This window comes from Lathamus discolor, unplaced genomic scaffold (assembly GCF_037157495.1).
Source record: "Lathamus discolor isolate bLatDis1 unplaced genomic scaffold, bLatDis1.hap1 Scaffold_257, whole genome shotgun sequence".
Classification (NCBI taxonomy): domain Eukaryota; kingdom Metazoa; phylum Chordata; class Aves; order Psittaciformes; family Psittacidae; genus Lathamus; species Lathamus discolor.
In genome coordinates, this window is record NW_027069286.1 from 50,923 (window position 1) to 61,537 (window position 10,615).

Genomic DNA, 10,615 nt, shown 5'->3' on the forward strand with positions numbered 1-10,615 from the left:
GCCCCAAATTGAGCCCAAAAGGCCCCAAATTGAGCCCAAAAGGCCCCAAATTGAGCCCAAAAGGTCCAAGCCCAAAGGGCCCCAAATTGAGCCCAAAAAGCCCAAACTGAGCCCAAAAAGCCCCAAATTGAGCCCAAAAGCCCCAAATTGAGCCCAAAAGGTCCCAAATTGAGTCCAAAAAGCCCCAAATTGAGCCCAAAAGGCCCCAAATTGAGCCCAAAGGGCCCCAAATTGAGCCCAAAAGCCCCAAATTGAGCCAAAAGGCCCCAAATTGAGCCCCAAAAGCCCCAAATTGAGCCCAAAAGGCCCAAATTGAGCCCAAAAAGCCCAAATTGAGCCCAAAAGGCCCCAAATTGAGCCCAAAAAGCCCCAAATTGAGCCCCAAAAGCCCCAAATTGAGCCAAAAAGCCCCAAATTGAGCCCAAAAGGCCCAAAGTGAGCCCAAAAAGCCCCAAATTGAGCCCAAAAAGCCCCAAATTGAGCACAAAGGGCCCCAAATAGAGCCCAAAGGCCCCAAATTGAGCCCCAAAAGCCCCAAATTGAGCCCCAAAAGCCCCAAAGTGAGCCCAAAAAGCCCCAAATTGAGCCCCAAAAGCCCCAAAGTGAGCCCAAAAAGCCCCAAATTGAGCCCAAAAGCCCCAAATTGAGCCCCAAAAGCCCCAAATTGAGCCCAAAAGGCCCCAAATTGAGCCCCAAAAGCCCCAAATTGAGCCCCAAATTGAGCCCAAAAGGCCCCAAAGTGAGCCGAAAAAGCCCCAAATTGAGCCAAAAAGCCCAAATTGAGCCCAAAAGGCCCCAAAGTGAGCCCAAAGGGCCCCAAATTGAGCCCAAAAAGCCCCAAATTGAGCCCAAAAGGCCCCAAAGTGAGCCCAAAAGCCCCAAATTGAGCCCAAAAGGCCCAAATTGAGCCCAAAGGCCCCAAATTGAGCTCAAAAAGCCCCAAATTGAGCCCAAAAGGCCCCAAATTGAGCCCAAAAAGCCCCAAATTGAGCCCCAAAAGCCCCAAATTGAGCCCAAAAAGCCCCAAATTGAGCCCAAAAGGCCCAAAGTGAGCCCAAAAAGCCCCAAATTGAACCCAAAAAGCCCCAAATTGAGCCCAAAAAGCCCCAAATTGAGCCCAAAGGGCCCCAAAGCCTCTGAACCGGCCCAATTCCCCCCCCCCCAAAAGAACCGGAACTGCCCCAAAGCAGCTGAAAAGGCCCAAAAATCACACTCAAATTGCCCGGAATCAGCTGAAATGACCCCAAAAGTGGCTTTAATTGTCCTAAAGCAGCCCCGGATTCACTCCAAAGGCCCCAAACCCGCTGGAATTCCCCCCAAACAGCCCAAATTGCCCCGACCCTGCCGAAAAGCCCCCAGATCAGGTTGAAATGGCCCAAAACTCCCTGAATTGCCCCCAAACCCCAGGCGCAGCCGGGCACTGGGGCCAGCGAGGGGAGGGGGGGGAAGGACACTGGGAACAGGAATGGGCTCAATGGGAACACCGGGGGGGGCCCGTTCCCATTCCTGCTCCTGTTCCCATTCCCGTTTCCATTCCCATCCCGATCCCATTCCCATCCCGATCCATTCCCATTCCCGATCCCATTCCATTCCTGCTCCTGTTCCCGTTCCAGTTCCCATCCCCGTTTCCTTTCCCATCCCTGTTCCTGTCCCATTCCCATTCCCATTCCCATTCCCGTTCCCAACCCCGTTGCCACCCCATCCCCATCCCCATTCCCATTTCCGTTCCCATCCCATTCCCATTCCCCTTCCCATTCCCACTCCCCGTTCCCGTTCCTGTTCCCATTCCCATTCCTGTCCCTGTTCCCGTTCCCAACCCCGTTGCCATCCCATCCCCATTCCCATTCCCATTCCTGCTCCCATTCCCATTCCCGTCCAGTTCCCGTTCCATTCCCACTCCCGTTCCGTTCCCGTTCCCATCCCCATCCCCATTCCTGCTCCCATTCCCGTTTCCGTTCGCATCCCCGTTCCCGGTCCCGTTCCCGTCCCCGTTCCCATTCCATCCCCGCTCCCGTTCCTGTTCCCATTCCCATTTCCGTTCCCGTTCCCAACCCGTTGCCATCCCCATTCCCGCTCCCATTCCCATTTCCGTTCCCATCCCTGTTCCCGTTCCCCTTCCCATTCCCACTCCCATTCCCGTTCCTGTTCCCATCCCCATTCCCATTTCCATCCCGTCCCTGTTCCCATTCCCGTTCCCGTTCCCAACCCCGTTGCCATCCCCATCCCCATTCCCATTCCCGCTCCCATTCCCATTTCCGTTCGCATCCCTGTTCCCGGTCCCGTTACCATCCCCGTTTCCTTTCCATCCCTGTTCCTGTCCCCATTCCCATTCCCACTCCCGTTCCCGTTCTGTTCCCATTCCCACTCCCATTCCCGTCCCCGTTCCCAACCCCGTTGCCATCCCCATTCCCATCCCCATTCCTGCTCCCATTCCCATTTCCATCCCCGTCCCTGTTCCCGTTCCCGTCCCGTTCCATTCCTGCTCCCATCCCATTCCCGTTCCCCTTCCCATCCCCGTTCCCGTTCCCGTCCCCGTCCCCCGTTCCCGTTCCCGTTCCCGTTCCCGCTCCCGCGCCGTCCTCACGTGTCCACTTCCGCGTAAGCGCGGGGAAGGGAGGCGTGGCGGGAAAAAGGAGGGGGCGTGGCCACGGCGCGGCCACGGCGGCAGGATACGGGGGGGATGGGGGGGGGGGGGGGGGGCTGGAAGCGTCCATGGGGGCGGGGGGGGGGGGGGGAGGGCACCGGTGTCAATGGGGGGGGGGGGGGGGGCGGTGACAGAGACACCCCCCCGGGGGCGTGGCCAGGTGAGTCCGCCTCAGGAGGGGCGTGGCCAAGGCGGAAGGGGGCGTGGTCTGTTTGGCTGGCTGCCCAAAGGGGGGGGCGTGTCCTGGGCGGGGGGGGCCAGGGCAGGCTGCCAAAGGGGGGGGGGGGGGCGTGGCCTGGGCGGGGGGCTTGGGCCGGCGGCCAATGGGGCGTGCCGGTGGGGGGGGGGGGGCGTGGCTCTGAGGAGGGGGGCGTGGCCGGGGAGGGGGCGCGCTGCGGGCGGCGGCGGCGGCGGCCATGGACGGGCGGCCCGGGGCGAGGTACGGGGGGGGCCGGGCACGGTTGGGGGGGGGGGGGGGGGGCTGGGTACGGGTCTTGGGTACGGGGGGGGAAGGGGGGGGCAGGATCGGGTCCACTTTGGGGGGGGGGGTCTGTGAGGAGAGAGCAGGATCCGACCCGGGGGGGCGGGGTCCGGGGGGGGGGGGGTCCCCCCCAATGGGGATCCCTTTGGGGGGGGCAGGATCGGCCCTGAGCTGGGGGGGGGGAATCGGGGGCAGGATCGGGCCCCGGAGGGGGGGGGCGGGGTCCTGGGTCTTTTGGGGGGGGGGGGGGGTCTTTACATGGGGGGGGGGCACTTATGGGTGCTTATGGGGGTCCTGTGTCAGCCCATGGGTCTTGGGGGGGCACACGCGTGTGCGGGGGAACACGCGTGTTCATGTGTGTGCATCACGTGTGGCCTTGGGGGGGGGTCATGGGGGGCGTCTGCACACACACACTACACACCACACACACACACACACACCCCCTCCCAGTGCCTTGGACTGGTCCCAGTTAGAGCCCAGGGACTGGTCCCAGTTACTGCCTGTTCCATTCAGTGCCCAGGGACTGGTCCCAGTTAGAACCCAGACCTGGTCCCAGTTAGAGCCCAGGGACTGGTCCCAGTTAGAACCCAGACCTGGTCCCAGTTATTGCCTGGTCCCATTCAGTACCTGGTGACTGGTCCCAGTTAGAGCCCAGTGACTGGCCCCATTCTGAAACCAGTAACTGGTCCCAGTTGGTGCTCAGTGACTGGTCCCAGTTAGAGCCCAGGGACTGGTCCCAATTAGAGGCTGGAACTGGTCCCATTTAGGGGCCAGAACTGGTCCCAGTTATTGCCTAGTCCCATTCAGTGCCTGGTGACTGGTCCCAGTTGATGCCCAGTGACTGGTCCCAGTTAGAAAGCCCGGGGCTGGTCCCAGTTAGAGCCTGCTCCCATTCACTTCCAGTGACTGCTCCCAGTTGATGCCCAGTGACTGGTCCCAGTTAGAGTCCAGAACTGGTTCAGTTGGTGCCCAGTGACTGGTCCCATTCACTTCCAGTGACTGGTCCCAGTTAGAGCCCAGAACTGGTTCCAGTTGGTGCCCAGTGACTGGTCCCATTCAGTCCCTGGTGACTGGTCCCAGTTAGAGCCTAGGACTGGTCCCAGTTAGAGCCTGCTCCCATTCACTTCCCAGTGACTGCTCCCCAGTTCGAGCCCAGACCCGGTCCCAGTTCTCCCAGTACCTCGGCGGGGTGGCGGGAATGAGCCGGTCGCGAGCGGGAGCTGCCAGCGCACGTGTGGGCGTGCCCCCATTAGCATACATTAACATAAATTAGCATAGATTAGCATACATTAGCATACATTGACACACATCGGCGCGGCCCCGCCCGCGGCCGCCGGGCGCGGCGCCAGGGACAGGAACAGCGCGTCCGAGCGCGGCCGGCGCCGAGCACGTAGAGAGGGGGGGGGCACGGGAGCGGGCTCGCTGGGATGGAGGCAGGGACACGGGGAGACAGGGATAGGGATAGGGACAGGGATACAGGGATACAGGGATACAGGGATACAGGGATACAGGGATAGAGACAGGGATACAGGGATATGGGGATACAGGGATAGGGATACAGGGATACAGCGATAGGGACAGGGATAGAGGGATAGAGAGACAGGGATAGGGACAGGGATACAGTGATACGGGGAGACAGGGATACAGGGATATAGGGATACAGGGATAGGGGACAGGGATAGAGGGATAGAGAGACAGGGATAGGAAACAGGGATATGGGGATACAGGGATAGAGACAGGATAGAGGGATAGAGAGATAGGGATAGGGACAGGGATATGGGGATAGAGACAGGGATAAGGGACAGGGATATGGGGATACAGGGATAGAGACAGGGATAGAGGGATAGAGAGACAGGGATAGGGACAGGGATATGGGGGTAGAGACAGGGATACAGGGATATGGGATAGAGAGACAGGGATAGGGACAGGGATATGGGGATAAAGACAGGGAGACAGGGATAGAGGCAGGGATATGGGATAGAGAGACAGGGATACAGGGATAGGGAGAGACAGGGATAGGGACAGGGATACAGGGATAGAGACAGGGATAGAGGCAGGGATACACGGGATAGGGAGAGACAGGGATAGAGAGAGACAGGGATACAGGATAGGGACAGGGATACAGGGACAGGGATACGGGGATAGAGGCAGGGATAGAGGGACAGAGACGGGGATAGAGAGAGACAGGGATACAGGGATAGGGACAGGGATAGAGAGAGACAGGGATACAGGGATAGAGACAGGGATACAGGGAGAGACGGGATAGAGGCAGGGATACAGGGATAGACAGGGATACAGGGATAGAGGCAGGGATAGACACAGATATAGGCAGGGATACATGGCTATACAGGGATACAGGGAGGGATAGACAGGGATATAGACAGGGATACATGGATATACAGCGATAGACATGGATACAAGGATACAGGCAGGGATATAGACAGGGATATACAGGGACACACATGGATACAGATATGGATACACATGGGCACAGACATGGATACACATGGATGGATATGGATACATATGGATACACATGGATACAGACATGGATACACATGGATACAGACATGGATACACATGGATACAGATATGGATAGACATGGATACAGATATGGATAGACATGGATACACATGGATACAGACATGGATACACATGGATACAGATATGGATACACATGGATACACATGGATACAGATATGGATAGACATGGATACACATGGATACAGATAAGGGATATACATGGATACACATGGATACACATGGATACAGACATGCATAGACATGGATACACATGGATACAGACAGGATACACATGGATACACATGGATACAGACATGCATAGACATGGATACACATGGATACAGACATGATACACATGGATACAGACATGGATACACATGGATACACATGGATACAGACATGCATAGACATGATACACATGATACAGACATGGATACACATGGATACACATGGATACAGACATGGATACACATGGATAGACATGGATACAGACATGCATAGACATGGATACACATGGATATACATGGCGGTGCCCTGCGGGGGCCACTGGGTGTGCACTGGGTGCAGCGTGGGTGCAATGGGCACAATGGGCGCAATGGGTGCAATGGGTGCATTGGGTGCAATGGATGCACTGGGCGCAATGGGTGCATTGGGTGCAATGGGCGCAGTGGGCGCAATGGGTGCAATGGGTGCATTGGGCGCAATGGGCGCAATGGGTGCATTGGGTGGCAATGGGCGCAGTGGGCGCAGTGAGTGCAATGGGAGCCCCATGGATTGCAATGGGTGCAATGGGTGCAACGAGTGCAATGGATGCATTGGGTGCAATGGGCGCAATGGATGCAATGGGTGCAATGGATGCAATGGGCGCAATGGCTGCACTGGGTGCAATGGGTGCAATGGATTCAATGGGTCCATTGGATGCAAAGGCAGCCCCATGGCTCCATTGACCCCAATGGGCTCCCCATTGACTCCATTGACTGCAATGTGACTCCCCATTGACTTAAATGGATCGCCGTTGACCCCATTGACTCCAGTGGGCTCCCCATTGACTCCATTGACCCCAATGGGCTCCCCATTGACTCCAGTGGGCCTCCCCATTGACTCCATTGACCCCAGTGGGCTCCCATTGACTCCATTGAGCCCCATTGACCCCATTGTGTCTCTATTGACCCAATGGGCACTCCATTGACCCCCATTGTCTCCATTGACCCCAGTGGGCTCCCCATTGACTCCAATGGGCTCCCCATTGACTCCATTGACCCCCATTGACTCATTGACCCCAGTGGGCTCCCCATTGACCCAATGGGCACCCCATTGACTCCATCGACCCCCATTGACTCCATTGACCCCAATGGGCTCCCCATTTGACTCCATTGACCCCCATTGACTCCATTGACCCCAATGGGCTCCCATTGACTCCATTGACCCCCATTGACCCCATTGACTCCATTGACCCCCATTGACTCCATTGACCCCCATTGTCCTCCATTGATCCCAATGGGCTCACCATTGACTCCATTGACCCCCATTGACTCCATTGACCCCAATGGGCTCCCCATTGACTCCATTGACCCCCATTGACTCCATTGACCCCCATTGACTCCATTGACCCCAATGGCTCCCCATCGACCCCCATTGACTCCATTGACCCCCTGGGCCCCATTGGCTCCCGCAGGTGCCCCCCGGAGCTGCGCCGGGAGCGCTCCCGGGACGCGGCCCGGAGCCGCCGCAGCCGCGAGGCCGAGGTCTTCTTCCAGTTGGCGCGGGCCCTGCCCTTCGCCCGCGGCGTCAGCGCGCACCTGGACAAGGCCTCCATCATGCGGCTGACCATCAGCTACCTGCGCGTGCGCCGCCTCCTGGCCAACGGTGGGACTGCACCGCGAGCCCCACTGCGGCCACTGCGGCCCACGGAGCGTCCCTGAGTCCCATAGGGCGTCCCATAGGGCATCCCATTGGGCATCCCATAGGGCATCCCATTGGGCATCCCATAGGGCATCCATTGGGCATCGCATAGGGCGTCCCATAGGGCATCCCATTGGGCATCCCATAGGGCATCCCATTGGGCATCCCATTGGGCATCCCATTGGGCATCGCATAGGGGCATCCCTGTATCCCCTGCATCCCATAGGGCATTCCCTGCATCCCATAGGGCATCCCATTGGGCATCCCATAGGGCATCCCTGCATCCCATAGGGCATCCCATTGGGCATCCCATAGGGCATCCCTGCATCCCATAGGGCATCCCATTGGGCATCCCATAGGGCATCCCTGCATCCCATAGGGCATCCATAGGGCATCCCTGCATCCCATAGGGCTCCATAGAGCATCCCATAGGGCATCCCTGCATCCCCTGAATCCCATTGGGCATCCCATAGGGCATCCCTGCATCCCCTGCATCCCATAGGGCATCCCATTGGGCATCCCATAGGGCATCCCTGCATCCCCTGCATCCCATAGGGCATCCCATTGGGCATCCCATAGGGCATCCCATTGGGCATCCCATAGGGCATCCTGCATCCCATTGGGCATCCCATTGGGCATCCCATAGGGCGTCCCATAGGGCATCCCATTGGCATCCATAGGGCATCCCATTGGGCCATCCCATAGGGCATCCCTGCATCCCATAGGGCATCCCATAGGGTGTCCCATGGAGCATCCCATAGGGCCATCCCTGCATCCCCTGCATCCCATAGGGCATCCCATTGGGCATCCCATAGGGCATCCTGCATCCCATAGGGCGTCCATAGAGCATCCCATAGGGCATCCCTGCATCCCCTGAATCCCATAGGGCATCCCATTGGGCAATCCCATAGGGCATCCCTGCATCCGCTGAATCCCATAGGGGCATCCCATTGGCATCCCATAGGGCATCCCATTGGGCATCCCATAGGGCATCCTGCATCCCATAGGGCATCCCATAGGGCATCCCTGCATCCCATAGGGCGTCCCATGGAGCGTCCCTGCATCCCATAGGGCATCCCATAGGGCATCCTTGCATCCCCTGAAACCCATAGGGCATCCCATTGGGCATCCCATAGGGCATCCCTGCATCCCCTGAATCCCATAGGGCATCCCATTGGGCATCCCATAGGGCATCCCTGCATCCCCTGAATCTCATAGGGCATCCCATTGGGCATCCCATAGGGCATCCCATTGGCATCCCATAGGGCATCCCTGTATCCCCTGCATCCCATAGGGCATCCCTGCATCCCATTGGGCATCCCATAGGGCATCTCTGTATCCCATTGGGCATCCCATAGGGCATCCCTGCATCCTCTGCATCCCATAGGGCATCCCTGCATCCCATTGGGCATCCCATAGGGCATCCTGCATCCCATAGGGCATTCCTGTATCCCCTGCATCCCATAGGGCATCCCTGCATCCCATTGGGCATCCTTTGGGCACCTCTGGGGCGTCCCTGCATCCCCTGCATCCCATAGAGCATACCCCTCCATCACCCCCCCATTACCCCCCCATCACCCTGAAACCCCCCCATCACCCCCCATCACCCTGAAACCCCCCCCCATCACCCTGGGCCCCGCCCCCATTACCCCTCCATCACCCCCCCATCATCCCCCCATCACCCTGGGGACCCCCCCCATCACCCCCCGATCACCCCTCCATCCCCCCCCAATACCCCTCCATCACCGCCCCATTACCCCCTTCCATCACCCCCCCATCACCCTGGGGACCCCCCCCATCACCCCCATCACCCCACATTACCCCTCCATCACTGCCCCATTACCCCCCCCATCACCCCCCCATCACCCTAGGGCCCCCCCCATTACCCCCCCATCACCCTGAAGCCCCCTCCATTACCCTGGGGACCCCCCCTTACCCCTCTATCACCCCCCCCATCACCCTGAAACCCCCCCCATCACCCCCCCATCACCCTGGGCCCCCCCCCATTACCCCTCCATCACCCCCCCATCATCCCCCCATCACCCTGGGGACCCCCCCCATCACCCCCCATCACCCCCCCATTACCCCTCCATCACCGCCCATTACCCCCCCCATCACCCCCCCATCACCCTAGGGCCCCCCCCCATCACCCCCCATCACCCCCCCATCACCCTGAAACCCCCCCATCACCCCCCCATCACCCCCCCCATTTACCCCTCCATCAACGCCCCATTACCCCCCCACATCACCCCCCCATCACCCCCCATCACCCCCCCATTACCCTCCATCACCCCCCCCATCACCCCCCCATCACCCCCCCCATCACCCCCCCATCACCCTGACCCCCACCCCCCCCCGCAGGCGCCTGGGCGGCCGTTGGCCGAGGAGGTGGACGGATGCTACCTGCAGGCGCTGGGGGGTTCGTGATGGTGCTGAGCGAGGGGGGGGACATGATCTTCCTGTCCGAGAACGTCAACCGGCTCCTGGGGCTCAGCCAGGTGGGGGCACGGGGGGGGTGTGGGGCAGCCATGGGGGGTGTGGGGCAGCCATGGGGGGGGGATAATGGACATCCATAGGGGGGATATGGGGTCATTCATAGGGGGTAATGGAGCATCCATGGGGGGTATGGGGCAGCCATGGGGGGGGGTATGGGGCAGCCATGGGGTAATGGAGCATCCTTGGGGGGGTCATGGGGTATTCATAGGGGGTAATGGAGCATCCATGGGGGGTATGGGGCAGCCATGGGGGGGGGTATGGGGCAGCCATGGGGGTAATGGAGCATCCTTGGGGGGTCATGGGGTATTCATAGGGGGTAATGGAGCATCCATGGGGGGGTATGGGGCAGCCATGGGGGGGTGTGGGGTAGCCATGGGGGGGGTGTGGGGCAGCCATGGGGGGGGTATGGGGCAGCCATGGGGGGGTGTGGGGCGGGCCATGGGGGGGGGGTGTGGGGCAGCCATGGGGGGGGGTGTGGGGTAGCCATGGGGGGGGGTATGGGGTAGCCATGGGGGGTGTGGGGCAGCCATGGGGGGGGGATAATGAGCATCCATAGAGGGGATATGGA

At 59.7% G+C, this 10,615-nt stretch overlaps 1 protein-coding gene across 1 annotated transcript; it reads left to right on the forward strand.

Annotated features, from left to right (window-relative positions):
• Positions 1-3,040: 3,040 nt before the first annotated feature.
• On the forward strand, positions 3,041-10,049 carry LOC136006514 (hypoxia-inducible factor 3-alpha-like; the record flags this gene model as incomplete). The annotated part of the gene is made up of 3 exons (XM_065664543.1): positions 3,041-3,083; positions 7,325-7,515; positions 9,913-10,049. Coding segments are annotated over exons 1-3 (351 nt in total), but the record flags the coding sequence as incomplete, so codon positions are not given.
• Between the last annotated feature and the right edge of the window lie 566 nt (positions 10,050-10,615).